The sequence below is a fragment of the Ictalurus furcatus genome, chromosome 24 (genome assembly GCF_023375685.1).
Source record: "Ictalurus furcatus strain D&B chromosome 24, Billie_1.0, whole genome shotgun sequence".
NCBI lineage: Eukaryota > Metazoa > Chordata > Actinopteri > Siluriformes > Ictaluridae > Ictalurus > Ictalurus furcatus.
In genome coordinates this window covers 5,584,680-5,601,720 of record NC_071278.1, presented here as the reverse complement: position 1 = coordinate 5,601,720, position 17,041 = coordinate 5,584,680, and the positions used below count along the sequence as shown (strand labels likewise).

The 17,041-nt window shown below is 41.4% G+C and overlaps 1 protein-coding gene across 2 annotated transcripts in view; it reads right to left on the bottom strand.

Annotated features, from left to right (window-relative positions):
* Positions 1-1,717: 1,717 nt before the first annotated feature.
* Positions 1,718-17,041, bottom strand: part of LOC128600371 (serine/threonine-protein phosphatase 6 regulatory ankyrin repeat subunit A) — a 39,823-nt gene continuing 24,499 nt past the window's right edge. For both annotated transcript variants that reach the window (XM_053612799.1, XM_053612798.1), the window contains exons 6-28: positions 16,720-16,807; positions 16,250-16,392; positions 15,529-15,741; positions 12,608-12,686; positions 12,406-12,520; positions 10,890-10,972; positions 10,720-10,783; positions 10,511-10,579; positions 10,276-10,416; positions 9,597-9,708; positions 9,459-9,485; positions 9,113-9,187; positions 8,480-8,681; positions 7,876-7,963; positions 7,658-7,775; positions 6,067-6,286; positions 5,480-5,567; positions 5,302-5,385; positions 4,624-4,769; positions 4,342-4,424; positions 4,153-4,235; positions 2,989-3,080; positions 1,718-2,908 (exon numbers count right to left, since the gene is read on the bottom strand). In XM_053612799.1, coding sequence (XP_053468774.1) covers positions 2,619-2,908; positions 2,989-3,080; positions 4,153-4,235; positions 4,342-4,424; positions 4,624-4,769; positions 5,302-5,385; positions 5,480-5,567; positions 6,067-6,286; positions 7,658-7,775; positions 7,876-7,963; positions 8,480-8,681; positions 9,113-9,187; positions 9,459-9,485; positions 9,597-9,708; positions 10,276-10,416; positions 10,511-10,579; positions 10,720-10,783; positions 10,890-10,972; positions 12,406-12,520; positions 12,608-12,686; positions 15,529-15,741; positions 16,250-16,392; positions 16,720-16,807 — 2,703 coding nt within the window. In that variant the 3' untranslated portion in view covers positions 1,718-2,618. The remainder of the gene's footprint in view (positions 2,909-2,988; positions 3,081-4,152; positions 4,236-4,341; positions 4,425-4,623; positions 4,770-5,301; positions 5,386-5,479; positions 5,568-6,066; positions 6,287-7,657; positions 7,776-7,875; positions 7,964-8,479; positions 8,682-9,112; positions 9,188-9,458; positions 9,486-9,596; positions 9,709-10,275; positions 10,417-10,510; positions 10,580-10,719; positions 10,784-10,889; positions 10,973-12,405; positions 12,521-12,607; positions 12,687-15,528; positions 15,742-16,249; positions 16,393-16,719; positions 16,808-17,041) is intronic.

The window sequence follows — 17,041 nt, the reverse complement described above, 5'->3', positions numbered from 1 at the left end:
GTATTGTATCAGTGTTCTGCAGTTGAGTGCCAAAGTTTGCATCTCCCTTGAATTTTGAATGGAGAAAAAAAAGAAAATAGGCCTCTACTTTACAATTTAAATTAATCTTCTAAGAATTAAAAACAATAAAGAGGTATATCCTACAAAACAACAACAAAAGAAAACCTGAAATGAGACGTGAAGTGAAGCAAAAGCAGGAGTCTTTTGGTTGCCACACGTGATTTGAAGACGTGGCGGGAAATATCACCACGTTTAATAAAAAAGCCAGAAGATAAATTAATTGTCAACTCCAAATCATGTTAAAACCCTTTTTTTTTTTTTTTTGCCATTTTAATAGTTTCTACTGTATTACAGCCTTTTGCTGTAACTATAAGCACGGAGTCTAATAATAAAAAAAAAGAGCTCAAATTGAAGATATAAAGAAGAATATTTTCCTGATTTTACTACAAGTAATTAATTTTAAAGCTGTCTTGTTTTTTGTGTACAGGAAATGTGTTGTCTGTGGAAGATTTTTCTCTTTAGAGCAGATTAGGAGCATATTCTCATTCTGAGTAAATAACATGGTTTATTGTGAGCAACTTCAGGGACTGCATTTGACCGACTAACAGGAATCACATGTTCGGTGTAAAATGGGTGTCAGCACTCCTAAATTTAAAATATCAAATCAGTCCTTATTACAGAACTGACCATATTGTGACCATTATTGTGGTGTGACAAAAATATTCAAGATTTATTAGTAATCATTTGAGCAACGCACTAAGTGGCCAGTCTTACCCTTTATAAAAGGTAACATACAATCACTCACACACACAAGCACACACGTAATCGCAGGCACACACACACACACATCTTTCCTCTATAACAAATGTTGCGAGTCACCAAAAACCAGCACTGAGTGTGTATAAACCCTGTCGCCTCGAGAGCTGGTCTCAAACTCGTGGGTAAGAAACGCGTCAGAATGCCCTTTTAACGATACCCCGGGGTTCGTAGAAATCCGTTCGTCTTACGTTAACGAGTTACTCCGCAGCAACATGGACAGAACGTTTGCGCTTAACGTTCACAGCAGTCTGTTTTGTGCGAGTCTTGGTTAATCTTAGTTAATAATAAATTAACCACAGCTAAAAAAACAAACAAACAAACAAACAAAAAATACTAAATCATGCTTTAAAAAGGGCAACTTGGTCCCCCTGGTTGCACGTTCATGATTCCTTCTCTTACTGCCAGAGAGGATGTGTCAAGAAACTTCCACAACAGTAGTCATTATTGTTTGAGGTTACGGTTCCTGTTGCTTGGGAAATTAAATGAAGGAATTTTTTGAAAGAACGTCGAGATAAAGAACCAAACTCGCCAAACTGGTGAGTGTAAAAACACGATCCGGATCAGGCTGTAGTGTGGACGATCTACCACGTTCGGATTTTGCCCTCACCTGCTCTCGTGTCTCTAAACGTTCCTGAGACATATAAGAAAGGGAAACCGGAGTGACCCCTGCTGCCAAAATGGTACACTCCGTTATTTCCCAGTAGCACTATAGCTTGAAAGGGATGGACTGAGAAACGTGCCCGTACAATCTGAATTTCTAAGTGAAGTTTTGTAGTTTCTGTCATTGTATTCTGTGGCTTGAGTTTGCATGCAAAATTAATTAAAGTATATATATATATATATATATATATATATATATATATATATATATATATATATATTTAATAATAATCAGGTGTAGAAAATTCCAATTAAATTTGCTGCCATAATCCATTTCAAATTCAGATTTACATTTTCAAAATACTACAATCCGGAGACTTAGGAAAGACAAAAGAGGACAGGATTGACGTCCACCGTCTGAGCCAGTGATGTAGTGGTGTGCAGGTTCATGCCGTTAGAACATTTCAATTTAAAAACGCATGAATCTGAATTGAAATTCGTTTGAATAACACTGTATCACGCCACCAGAAAGTGAAACTGAGTTTGATGGTTTGCAGAAGATCAGAAACTGAACTGCACAAATTAACGTTTGACGTTCTAAGTAAAGTAGACAAAGTGTTGAAGACGCCTGGAAAACTTTGCGAACGAACTTTAACCAGCTAAATGACACCATCGATAATACTAATACGCCGACCGGTCCGAATGAATCTTATTTAAAACACGGAACATTTACGTTGTTGTATTGTCGCTGTATTAAAAAAGCAGGGATAAACATTTTATCACACTGACAGACTAAGCAGAGTTTAGATTAGGGATCTGCAAAACTCGTGAAATTCAATTCGAGTTGCAAATTCAAAATAATGACATGCAAGTTCAGATTTTTGCATTTGAATTCGAATCTCTTATGGCAACTATATAGAGTAGTGTTCAGGAAAGTGAACAAGTCTGAATCGGAAATGTATTGTGCAGCAAATTTTCTGCGCCTGATTATTACGACAACCTTGCAGACGAACTTGAAGCACGGAATATGATTTCATTTAAACGTACTTCAACTTAGGGCGGCACGTTTCTCGTTCCGTAGGAACGACACCGCGCTAAATCCACTTTAATGTGATTCAGCGACATGGCGTTAGCGTCTTCAGCAATCTCCAGGCACTCGGGGACTGAACGATCCTCAGCACTGAGACGGTCCGAAGTTCTCAGTAAGTCTCTGAATCCGAGTCGTTGAATTCTTCATCGTGAACGACGAAGCCGTCTTCACGTCCCAGGCTGTTGAAGCTGCAGTAAGAAGGATGCCCGGAGCGCAGGCCGGGTAAAGGGTCAAAGGTCACAGCTTTGGAAGGGCTACAGTAGTGGTTTATGGCGCTGAAGTTGAGCCCTGGCACGGTGCCGGTACTGACTGGGGACACGGGCATCATGGTGGCCAAGATCAGCGCCAGGCAGTCGGCCACATCTTTGTTCGGTGCACACGCTAAAGCTGGTGTGTAACCTGCACGGTGAAATCGGTCAGCGTTTAGTGTTTTTAACAAGACTGGGGTTTTACACTTTATTAACAAGACTCTTAATCACCGTTTTCATCCACAGCCAGGACACTTGCTCCTTTTCCCAGCAGCTCCTGCACTACAACCGCAAGTCCGTTACGGGCAGCGACGTGCAGTGGCCTGAGGAACGGGGGGGGGGGGGGAGGAGGGGGGGGGGATCACAAAATATTCATCAAAATGGTAATATGTACTAGATAAAGAAATAATTAGGATAGACTATAATATGTAATGGAAAATCTTAATCAATTTGGTTTGATGTTTAGGATTTTCTATATACTGTAGATCATATCACTATTCTATTTATGAAGAAATAAACGGTGAAATGTATTTATACCACAGTGCTGTTCAAATCTCAATTCTGCTTATTTATATTATGAAGACGCACTAGGTGCATATCAATTGTTCAAACAAGTCTTCTTAAAACTACTCGTAAGTAGTGAATCATCAAAGACAGCTGGTTGACGTGTGGCAGGGGTTATAACTAGCCTCTTAGTGCAAAGCATAGCAACACAAAACTCTATTTAATCCAAAATACATCACACACACAAACAGGAATATAACCGTATACATCAACACAATATAAATCATTACAAAAATGGTAAGAAGTCCATTTCTTCATTAAGTCCAGGAGACTTCGTCCCCTTAAGTTTCTGTCTATTTCCACCTGCCTGCTTATAGTTGCTATAACTGACATTCCACAACGTTAATTATAACTATAAATAGAAAAAAAAGGCAACGTGTCATGTAATCGCTGGAAAACTGCTGTGGTATAAGAGGAATAAAACACTTTGGGATGTGGTGTGTTAGGAAAACCTTGAAACCACCCCATCTTTTTCTAATAACGGCATGTCGCAAAGCGTTTTGATCCTTTTTTCTTAAACATTCTCTAGTTAAAGGTCACTAAATGTGTTTCAAAAACTGTTTACTGAAGCTTTAATATAAAAGAAGCCATTAAGGGACCGTCTACAAAAAAGTGCATAATGTGGATAATGAAGGCCAAAACGTTTATATATTTAAAAAAATATATAAATAATAATAATTAAAAAAAAAAAAAACCAGTTAAAAAAGGCTGTAAGTTTCCCAAAACTGTCAGAGAATGGTTCTGGAACGAAACTTTCTTTGATGTCCAATTCATTTATGTTTTGTGATTTTGAAGAGCTGTTTGGGTTTTGTGTACGTGACCTGTACGTACGTCTGTAGAGCCGTGTTTGTGGCGTTGATAAGGTTCCTGTCCGTGACCTTCTCCAGAATTAACAAGGCACTGGTTTCATGCCCCTGCGAGAGAAATACGTACACGCAGTGCGTTTGAAACACCACAAGAAAAAAAAAAGAAGCAGACTGTGTTCCTTCAGAGTGAAAAGCTGAAGTGTGTATTCCGTACCTTGCTGCAGGCTAAATGCAGGGCCGTGTTCTTGTTCGCGTCCTGGAGCGTGAGGTCCGCCTTCGCTTTACTCACGAGCACCTCTACACATTAAAGAGAAATTTCGGCTCGTGCACTCATTTCAGCGGCAAAGCCCATGAAGCTTCTCACGAGCACACTATACAAATGACCTTCCTAGTGTAAGCCTAGCGATGTGCATGATGGCTGAAATACGGACTTCTGTGCATTCCGCTTGAGATCGGTTATGATTGACGGAATGAAAGCTAGCAGCGTGTGTCTTACCCACGGCGTTAGTCTGGCCGTTCTCAGCTGCCATCATGAGGGGTGTTTTGCCCAGAGCGTCGATGGCGTTCACCTGGGCGTTGTGACCGAGCAGCAGCTGGAGACATTCCACGTGGTCCGTGTAGGCTGCAGCATGTAGAGGCGTCCTGAGGGGAAACAAAGATGAGAATAGTGTAGTGATAAGTACGATGTACTTTTTCATTTTATTAAAAAATAAATCAATAAAAAAAAACCCACCAATGATGCACAGCCTTGCATACACTGCCACTTATTTACATCGGCACTAGGGGGCGCCGACAAACCAATATGACCAATCAAAAGACATGAGGAACATTAGTAAATGTGGCTCGGTACTGTTAAATCGATTTGGTAGGCTGCCTATGAGGCCTAATGGATTGACCGGCCCTGGGAGGGAGCTCATTTAAAAAAGTAATTTCCAAAATTTCAAAAGCTGTGGCAAAAAAAATCCACACAGAATAAAACAGGCTGGATTTCTCTACCACAAAAAACAATTAAGAATCATATCAGTCGTGAAATTAAAAACCTGCCTTATAAATAATAAGTGATTTAATCTGTAAAACAAATTTAAAGGTACTGATTAAAACAAATTAATCAAACCATGCTACTTCAGTTTATACACATTAATCCTGCTCTGATGTTTTATAAACTTGTCCTGACCTGGATTTGGAGTCCGTAGCATTAACAATGGCAGGACCCAGTGTGTCAATCAGCAGCTCAGCCGAACCTTCATTATCACTGATTCTGTAAAAACAGAGACGAAAGAGAACTTTCAGCTGTAGACATGCGCACACACGAAACGTTTGTTTTCTGTGGATAACGTGGACACGCGGCTTACACGGCACAGTGGAGTGGACTGAAGGAGTTGCCCTCCATCCTGTGGAACGCCTCCTGCTCTAACAGAGCCTCCACACACGTATCGTGACCTGAGAGAGAAAAGAAACGACTCAAAACACGTAAACAGATAAACAGAGAACGGAGACACGCTTGTGTCGAAGTTAATGAGACAAAAACCACAGCTTGTCATGTTACAGAGAACCCAGAATGAACAAACTCCTCCGGTCCTGCTAAACTTCCTGTATCTGAAAAGTTACTGAAATGTTACTGCTGACACTGGAGACTCCTTCGATAAATGTTAAATAAACATCTCTTTACAGAAAACCATATTAACCATATATTATGGATCTTCACCATATACTATGTATCTTTGTTAAATAACACCTTATTATTTTCAGATACGATACAGGTACAAGTCCCTCGGAATGAGCTATTACTATAGAAACCGTAGTAGAACGAACAAGTCCGTTAATATATAACCCTTGCAGAGCCGTAACGTGCACTAATGGATAAACTGTGGGTGTTTGTAACTCGGTTAAGAAAATACTGAAAACGTCTCCACATCACGTCTCTGTGAGTGTTATGTACCGTTGTAGCAGGCCCAGTGGAGTGGGGTGTATCCACAGCTGTCCATGATGACCGGCACCGTGTTTTGGGAGTGTGCGGCCTGCAGCAGAGACCCCAACACCCCGATGTGACCGCACGCTGCTGCCAGGTGCATGGCTGTGCGCCCTTTACTGTCCCGCAGACAAACACTGGCCCCATGCTGCAACAGCGCCTCCACACACGCCTCGTGCCCAGTCACCGCCTTCGCACACACACACACACACAAACAGTACAAGATTAGACGACGTCCTTCAGAATGGCAATAACAGGTAGAGTGAGAACTCTACTCAAATATTATCTATCAGGTGGCTTAACATTCTCTCAAAGACACCATGTACATGTCTATACGATACATAGTCACTATAAAGGTGTTCACTCCTCTGGGTTTGGCGAGATTTCTACTAGTAATACTGTCTACAGTATCAAGGTTGCTTGAAAACAAGAGTAGGTCATATTTTAAAAAAAAAAAAAAAAAAAAAAAAAAAAAAAAAAAGGAGGTCATATTGTTTGCCTGGCTAGATTTGGTTGAAAGCGTGTTTGCTTGCTTATTTATTAACAAATTTTTAGTCAATTTTCTAAGATCAGCAGGTTTCTAAGATCGTGATTTATAACTGAAGATAATTCAGTGACCCACATCTGTGAGATGTGGGTCACTGAATTTACATGCATATTTACATGCATGTAAACAATAATCTGATCGTTAGCTCATTTTTGGCAGTGTTCATGTTTAGAGTGCCGATGCTGCTAACAAGAAGATCCCAGCAGACATGTAGAGAAAACCCCCCAGAAGTTTACTTTAAAAACAGTTAGAGAAGGGTGACACAAAAGTCTGTTTAGTAATAAACAGTTCCTTTATGTTTTTCAATGAGACACGAGTCCCGCCTACTCGCTTTGTGTTGGTTCACAAGCCAGAGACTCGTGAATTTCCGGTTCTAACTTTACTTCATTCGAGATCATGTGACGTGAAAGTGACCACTACCAGAAACAAATACAAGATGTGTCTTTCACATCCCGTGTCCTTTCCCCTTCGGTGAATGGCATTTTCCTGCCAGGCTGCTTTAAGCTGAAAGAGTCGCAAAGCAGCTGAACTACAGATGCTGCCACCTCGGTATACTATGATGTCTTAAATATATACTACACACACAGACCAATAACCTGATATCCTTAACTTTTCTACATAACCAAAGCTTAAGGGTAAAAAATCTAAAGACAAGCTCAAAGATGGACTTCGCAGTCATGAACAATACGTAGCCATATGAGCAGCAAGTAACCTTGAGTCAACTCAATCAAATGGCAAGAAATGCAAAACATGATGGTTTAAAATTATACATCATTAAGAAAACCAATCAATCAATCAATCAATGTAGCACCACTTCACTACCTGCTTAATTATTATTATAATTTTTTTTCAATAGCGATGCTGCCAACAAAATACTGGCAAACAATATTTAAGTAAAAGCTTTATGACCACTAAAGAAATATGACCAAGTCACATAGGCGCAGTTTTTTTCCCTGTCACATGTAAAAATGATGGAAATGACGTTTATGCAGTTATCAAATATGTGCAACAGACCCCGCGGTGAAGAGCCGTCCTGCCCCACTTGTCTCTGGCTCCCACATTGGCTCCTTTGCTGATCAGGAAGTAGACACAGTCCGTGTGTCCGTTCAGCACCGCCAGCATCAGAGGAGTTCTGTTACAATCACAATCACACCATCAACCAATCTGGAAATACATCCGATATACAACTATAACGTTTATTCATCAACTTAGCATGTCTGCGCGTGACTCACTGTCCATTCCCGTCGTGGACGTCGACGGCCGAGGGTGGGCCGGCGTTGCTGATGAGGAGGCGGAGACATTCTGAGTGACCGTTCATGGCTGACAAGAAACAGAAAGTCCAGTGTTAGAGCAGGCAGAAAAAAAAGCACAATATGCAAAAATGCACTGTAGAGATGTTTCTATGCACAGTGTTTACTGTCCTCTACCCTTTATTAGATGTCTGGATATTTGTGCTTGGTAAATGATCTCAACAGGGACACTGACATGTTTAAAAACCTCTGTACTGGATACACTCGTATCAGCACCACACACACACTAACATGCTACTAATAAAATTTCAGAACGGTTACAACAGCTGGAAATGCTAATTTAAAAAAAAAAAAAAAAGATACGATTTAAGAAAAGACTGAGCGCAACTCCGATATGTGTACCATCTAAGGAAAGTAGTCTGGAGCCAAGGATATGTTTATGTTGTTACCATAACAACCAACATGAAGAACACACCTACAGAACGAAATCAGATTTGTTCTTGTGCAACCTGCAATGCTGACATTTATGTTTCCAAGATCACCTTTCTGTGCTGCGGTGAGAACGAAGCATGGAGTGTTTTCCTACCTGCAGCATGAATGGGTGTTCTTTTGTGTGTGTAGTCCTTAAGCAGGATGGAGGCTCCCTGGTTGATGAGCACATCCACACACTCCACATGGCCTTTGAAGGCAGCCAGGTCCAGCGGTGTGTGTCCCTGCACCGTCCGCACATCCAGGTCCAACAGGGACTGAACCAGCACCTCCAGAGCATGGTGGTGGCCGTGGTACGCCTAGAATGCACGTACACGCGTGTAAAAACATGCACAGATTGAGTTGTCCCATAGGACAACAGCCAATAGCCTTGAACTGGAAAAAAGTACTTTGTCGTTATTTCGACTTAATATCTCATTATTTCAACATAGTATGTCATTATTATGACTCAACATTTCAATATTTTGATTTAATATCCACCGATAATACTAATGTACTAAATGTCAGCTTACAATTCTTATTCTGTGTACTATTTCCCAGACAATAATTAAGCCAGATGTTTGGAATTCAGCTTGTCTTAATGTCTTAAAAAAAAAAAAAAAAAAAAAGACTGTGATATTAAATCAATATATCAGGGTTTTTGTATCACAGATCCTTTCTTATCAAGTGAATTATAATCACTGAGCTGGATCTTTTAAACACATTCAAAGGAAGCGACATTTTCACTCACTGCTAAATGCAAAGGGCTGATGGGAGCCTGGCCATCGGTGTCATTCAGGATATCGGTCCCGGATGTCTCCATAAGCTGAGGACGCACACAGAGCATGAGGAAAAACTTAAACACCATTACACACACTTCTAAAATCGACACACGCACAAGACAACACAGCAAAAGGGTGAAAATTGATTATGGATGAGGAGTCAATGAATTCAGCTCTCCACATGGAGGCACTGTTGTACAAGTCAGTGATAAACTGCGGAATCACGATGGTTTATATGTTTATTATACATGTGGTCATTGTTGTGGTCATTCCTGCAAAGGAAATGCATCTAAATAAGCGTTCATATGAACTTACCACGTCCAGCGGTGTTTCACTTGCAATCTGCAGGAAAAAACATTAAAGCTCAGTACCACAGGCAGCCTGAAAAATGGACTCACACATGTGTATGTGTGAGAAAGAGAATGAGAGTGAGAGGAAGAGGTAGAGGCTGACCAATTCGAGGCAGAGGCGGTGACCGTAGGTTGAGGCGTAGTGCACTGCGTTATAGCCCTGTTTGTCTCTGATCCCTGGATTGGCATCGTTATGCAATAAATACTCCAAGCACCTGAAACACAACACACACCAACACCACACTGAATACATCTCTATTCATTTAGATTATAAATATATAGAATAACATTATATGTAGGTTTTAATAATATTCAAAAAGTGAAAATGCATCCTAATGAAGGGGGGAGGGGGGTTCACATAGGCTACCAAAATAAAAAAGAAATCAATACACAGCATTTCATCATCGCTTCTCCAACAGGACACATTTACCATTACAAAACGTTCAATATGGAACTGTTCTCTAAATATCAGGCTGCTGTTTTCCTTCTGCCGCATGCACGGTAATGAAATCACGGGTTACTGAGGGCGGCGCTGATGGGATTACTTTAGAGATAAGATTTTTTTTCTCCGATACATTTTCATTATCATGGTTTCCTTCAATGTTTCCTCTTATGAGCAGTATTAACGCATCAAAAACATTCAATTAAATAGACAAATGTCTAATTAAGTAGAGACCATTGGGGAAGGACAGAATCTATTAAAGGCTGAATGACAGGCAGTAGTTTCTCTCTCCTTCTCTGTCTGTGTATGTGTGTGTGTGTGTGTGTGTGTGTGTGCTTACTTGGCGTCAGTGTCTGAGGCAGCAGTGTAGTGCAGAGGGCTACAGCCTTTCATGTCCGTGTCGTTCACACTGGCCCCTGAGCCCACAAGTGCAAACAGGCACTGATAATTACAGTTAGCGGCGGCGTAGTGCAGTGGCGTCCTGAAAAGAAATACAAATCCCAATTTACACAATGGTGTCAGAACTGGAGGACAAGCGGCGCTGCTTGGCGATCACGCCTCACCCCTAAACTCACCTTCCGAACCTGTCCTTCTTGTTGAAGTCAGCTCCAGTGTTGAGCAGCAGATTTAAACAGTCGAGGTTTCTGCATGAGTCAGAAAGACATCGTGATTTACATTTCCACCAGTCTGAATTCATTAGAGAGCTGAAGAGACATACAAAGGCCTCAGTGAGCAGCTCACAATACACACAATCCAGTCAGAGTACAGCCAGGCTGGGACTCACCCTCCTGCCGCGGCCGCGTGTAAACACGTTCTGCCGAAGTCGTCAGGCGCGTCAACATCCAAACCTGAACCGACACGCAAAGAACACACGGAAGTCAACAAGAGCTGGAAATAAAAAATACAATTTTAAAAGGTGAAAAATCTCCTGTGCACTGGGCAGGTCAGACTCACCAGAGGAGAGAAGTTTCCGGCAGCAGTCAGAGAAGCCACTTAGTGCAGCAAGGTGAAGAGGAAACATGCCGTGTATGCCCCGCCTACACGGAAGACGAGAAGATTCATTTCTTATTGAGAACATTACCACAGTGCTGATTGGTCAGGAGGTGCTGATTAATTTTACATAACAACAGCAGCTATGACAATAGGACCAGCTGTAATGTTAAAAAAATAAAATTATTGAAGAAATTAAAGAAAAGCAAGCAAGCAAAAAATAGATAGATAGATAGATAGATAGATAGAAAGATATAGATAGATAGAAAGAAAGAAAGAAAGGAGATAAAGTAGTAGCAGAAGAACTAAAATAGTGATGAAAATAGGGAAAAAAAATTTTTGTGCTCGTATGATTTTTAATAGATAGAAAAATATAGTAAGGGTAGTAAAAGAAGTAAAAGAAGGAGTAGTAGCAGTAGTAGTACTAATAATAGAAGCAGAAGTAGTAGATGTTGTAGTAAAAGAAGAAGTTGTAGTATTTCTAGTAGTAACAGTAATAGAAGTAGAAGAAAAAATAAAACAGCGATGAAAAATATCTGAGGGGGGATGAAGTGAATTTTTCTTTTTTTTTGGTGCTCCTATGTTTCTCATAGAAGAAATAGTAAAAGAAGTAGAAGTAGAGGTGGCAACAAAAGTACTAGTAATAGTAGAAGCAGACGAAGAAGTTGTACTATTTGTAGTATTTGTAGTAGTAGTACTAGAAAAATGTAGTAAAAGAAGAAGTTATAGTATGTATAGTAGTAGTAGTAGTAGTATTAGAAGAACATGAAGCAGTAAAAGAAATCGTAGTAGAAGAAGAAGGAAGGTTATGAAAAGTCATGAAAAATTATTTGAGTGGAGAGTAAATGGAAAAACATGTGCTCCTAAATTATTTTTTCGTGCCAATATACACTCACCGAACACTGTAATAGGAACACCTGTACACCTGCTCATTCATGCAAATATACATTCAGCCAATCATGTGGAAGCAGTGCAGCGGAGAATGGCCAGCACTGGTTTCAGCTGACTAAAGGCTACAGTAACTCAAATAAGCACTCTTTACCACCGCGATGAAGAGAATTCATCTCAGAACGCACAATACCCCGAACTTTGAGCTGAATCTTCAAATCTTCAACTGTCCAGTTTCTGTGACGCCTCGGATTCCTGTTCTTGGCTGACAGGAGTGGAACTTGCTGTGGCCTGGTGCTGTTGTAGCCCATCCGCCTCGAGGTTCGACGTGCTGTGCGTTCTGAGATGTTTGGGTTCCTGCCAGTTTGTACCAGTCCGGCCATTCTCCTCTGTTTTCCTTTAATTAGCACATGCTCCTTTGGCAGAATATTAATATAAGCGTTGCCCCTGCTTGTTCGTTTAAAATACCACTTTGAACTGTGGGCCAGTAGAGACAAAACCAAACTGGACAGTCCTTCAGGAGAAGCAAAACCCTGCCAAGTCAAATCAGATCCAGTGTCCTTTCAGGCTCTCTTGACGGTCATACACTCACTTGGCTACGTCAGCGCCGTTGCTGATGAGGGTGTTGATGAGGAGCTCGTGGCCATATCGAGCTGCTATGTGCAGAGGTGAGTTTCCATGCTTATCTTCAGAGTCAATCTCGGCTCCTGTTAACACAAAATCCAGCTCAGTTCGCACACCTCAGCGAACAGGAGTAAAGAAGAAGAAGAAGAAGAACATACAGCCAGACTCACCATTCTGAATGACAGCCTGAGATCTGGAGAACCTGCCGTGAATGGCGGCCATGTGGAGGGGTGTTTTCCCATCTTTACTCTGTTAAGAAATGAAAAAACAGGAGAAAGGGAAACAATTTCACCGATTTTCATGGAGCATTTATAAAACACAGTGTCTACACTATGCAGAAGTTAAATATACAGGCCCCTCTGAAAGTACCGGAACAGCAAGGCCAATTCTATTGTTTTTGCTATACACTGAAGACATTTGGGATCATTTGAGATCAAAAGACGAATACGAGACGATAGATCGGAATTTTAGCTTTTTTCCATTTCCTCGTATTTACATCTAGGTGTGTTAACCACAAACAAATCAAATTCTGACCCATCATCTTCTGATCTCAAACCTAAACGTCTACAATGTACGGCGAAAACAACGGAATTGGCCTTGCCGTTCCAATACTTTCGGAGCCTCATCTTATCGAGTTCTTCAACTTAAAATATACATTTCAGAAAATAGAATACTTACTAGAGCGTATAATTTGTAAAGTGCAAACTGATTTGTTGACTGACTGATTCATCTTCATTAAATGCGCTATCTTGGTCTGGGTTACAGTGGAGCTTTTCCCGGGAACGCCGGGACTGAGGCAGGAATGCACCCTGGATGGAATGCCAATCCATCTCCGTGTAAAAATGCCAAGAGTTTTGTAATCATGTTGAGTCTGTTTAGAGTAGCCAATTCACCCAGCGGAATGTTTTGGGAGGTGTGAGAAACCCAGAGAACCCACGTGGATGAGGGAAAAATATGAAACATCTACACTGTTTATTTTATTTAGTTACAGTTACATTCATATAGCACTTTTCTGGACACTCAAAGCGCTTTACATAATATGGGGGGAGGGGGGTCTCCTCAAACCACCACCAGTGTGTAGCATCGACCAGGTGATTGCGACGGCAGCCATAGTGCGCCTGAACGCCCACCACTCACCAGCTATTTGTGGAGAGGAGAGAGTGATGTAGCCCATGCAGAGATGGAGATTATTAGGGGGCCATGATAGAGAAGGGCCAATGGGGGAATTTCGCCAGGACACTGAGGTTATACCCCTACTCTTTTACAAGAAGTGTCCTGGGATTTTTAATGACCACAGAGAGTCAGGACCTCGCTTTAATATCTCATCCGAAAGACGGTGCTGTTTTTACAATTCTGTAGTGTCCCCATCACTATACTGGGGCATTACAACCCACACAAACTACATGGTGAGCGCCCCCTGCTGGCCTCACTAATACCACTTCCAGCAACAACCTTAGTGTTCCCCAGGAGGTCCCCCATCCATCCAGTACTGGTCAGGCTCAACCCTGCTTAGCTTCAGTGAGAAACCAGGCGAGAGCTGCAGGGTGATATGGCTCTGGCTTATTACGCATATTATATACGTATCAGGCAACATGGCGATGCAGTGTCCCGAAAACCATCCCGTGGGCCTTGGCTATGATAAATTACCCCTAGGGCTGAACGAGAGTGTTCTCAGGATAGGCTCGGGATCCACTGCCACAATGACCACGATGAAGTGCTTACTAAAGAAGAATGAATGAATACTTTTGTTAGGAACAAAATGATCGAACAAAATGATACTGAGCAATAGGTAATAATGATCAGGATCAATACGACTACAAATGAACCTCCACTCTGCTCTTGGCTTTTTCAGATACAAACAAAGTCGCAAACCATATGGACAGAACCCGCATGGCAAGGGCTCAGGAACACACACACACACACACACACACACACACACACACACACAAACAGAGCAGCTTGTACCCTGCAGTGTTTCCCCCCCCACCTTCTGTTAATCCAGGAGTCTCTTGTGTGGGTCAGTCTGTTCCCCGAGCCTCTGCCAGTCAACACACACACACACACACACTCACAGCTCAAAATAATATAAGAACGGGAGGATCTGCTTTCTGGGAGTAACATTTTGCACACTGAAAACAGGTGCCCAGACAGAACTATTTGTATATAAGGGGAATAAAATGTGCGATCAAACAAAACTTCAGAGCCAGCTGGCACACGCTTGTGTCTGCATTTTATGTTCTTCTTTTTCTTCCAATAATCAACTGGAAATATCTGCCTAATTTCACTTGCTAAAGTGAAAAGCCCATGTGCCTTTTTTCCCCACCATCTACTAAAGTGAATAAACACACAGCCTTAATTTCATTTCTGACTAAACTGCATACAAGGTGCATACAGACAACTTGAATTCTGAATTTAATTTACCTTTAACACGAACTGGTCAGAAGGAGTTGATTCGCTTTCTATAACAGCAGCTCTGACACGAGTTCTGGCTGCAAGGTTTAGAAATCGATGCGCTCTCTCTAAAACAGTCCCTACAGGATTTCGTGACTTTGCGATAGCAGAAATGAACGCAAACGGCGTAATATTTTTCGAAATTACCGCAGATTTGGGTCGAGACGCATCACGTGACATCATCAGGATGCGCATTCGGTCAAAGCCCACATCGATTCACGTGCGTTGGACATGAGCGCCGCTAAAAGGTGTCATTTACCAACAAATGTCGCTGCGAAAGACAATGTAGTGCAAGCAGTTTCCCGTAAAAAAAAAAAAGGGCACAAAAACTCTGCAAGTTGCTGCACAAATTTTGAAAAAAGCCGCAGCAAAATCAAGCATTTTTGGCCACGACAATCACAAAAAAAACCTACACAGGGACTTGCATGGAAGACCAAGCTTTATTCCTTATTTAATTCATTTAATGTCTAATCTGTCCAGACGTGTGCTACATTAACGGATCACTGACCTACAGTCTGATGTCGAACTGCTTACACAAATGATCCAAAAACAAGATAAAACAAGTTTTATTGCCCATGTTATAATGTTACGCGTGTTGTATTAATGCATATAAATAACAGTTTACACAAAGGATACTCACCTTGATGTTGACGTCAGCTCCGTTACCCACTAGCAGTTCCAGGCACAGCGCCCCCTGGCGAGAGGCAGCAGTAAAGTGCAGCGGTGCAAAGCCCTTCTCGTTCACCTGGTTGACGTTAGCACCGGATTCAATTAACTCGTTCACTACCACGTCCTGACCGTTGTAGCACGCCACATGCAGCGGAGTGTTTCCGTACGCGTTTGGTTCGTTGATCTAGAGAAAAAGTGAGACAGCGAGATGAGGAGAGAGTATGGAGGATTATAAGGACTCTCTTTTTCATCTCAAGAATAAAATATTTTAATATCGGCAAATTACATCAAATATTAATATTATACCCATGCTGATTATATTGCTACGTTATAAATTTATACAAAAACAATACGTTCTTTCAAAACAATCGTTTCAATCAAAATTGTTTTTTCTTTCTTTCAAAAACACCACTGAAAATTGCCTACCCAAATAAAGAATGAGACAGATCTACAAATATGCATGGTATGCAAATTAGACACGCCCCCGTCTCCCTCTGCACCTCGTAATCTCTGTTTGAATTCAAAACTTTATTTAAAACTTGCTTAAAAAAGTTTTTCTATGTTATTCATATATAGAATACCTTATTAGACTTATATAATCAGTCTATAAAGCAATGCAAGTCCCAGGGTGAAGAGTACATTCAGGGATGGGGCGGGGCTATGTGGCAGTTCTGGGGGAGGGGTAAACGTACCTCAACGCCCAGATCCAGCAGGTATTTCACCACACCGATCATCCCACTAGAAGCTGCAGCGTGGAGCGGCGTGTAGCCCTTCTTATCCTTACACACCACCTCGGCACCATGAGACACCAACAAGCGCACCACCTCCATATGACCTAAGAGTGAGAGAGGGTGAAGGAGAAGAAGAAAAAAAAAAAGAGAGAGAGAGGGCGGAGAAAAGAAACACAATGACACAGAGTGAACAAAGGAACAAAAGAGGAAAAAAAGAAGACAAAACGAAAAAAAAAGGCAAGAAAACAAAGAAACGCATCAGTCTTTTCTATAGAACAGCCACAGGCTGACACAGAGCATCAGAGCCGAGCTCTGAATACTCATTAGCCTGAAGAGGCACAGTCTGCTGGAAACTAGGGCACAACACACAGTGCTGAGTAATGAAGCAGAGCTGATGTAGTGCAGATATATGGATTCCTGCTGTGACTTACCCATATACGCAGCCCAGTGTACAGCTCTCCTGTCTTTCTTATCGAACGCATTGATGTTGGCTCCTCTGGACAGCAGAAGCTTCACCATCTACAACAGCACAAGCCACCCAATTACCAATTTTATTTTTTGGGATTGACTTAAAATGTATAAGACGACTCTAAAGTGTTGCGGGTTAACACTGGAAGGATTCTAGCTGAACACATCATGAAATAATCTAAAGCTGAACTAATGACTAAACTGCTCGGGTGTAAACAGAGCAACAGAAAATGAGTCATTTCATTCCCTTTTGGAAAAGCATTAAGAAGTGCCACTGCTGATTTA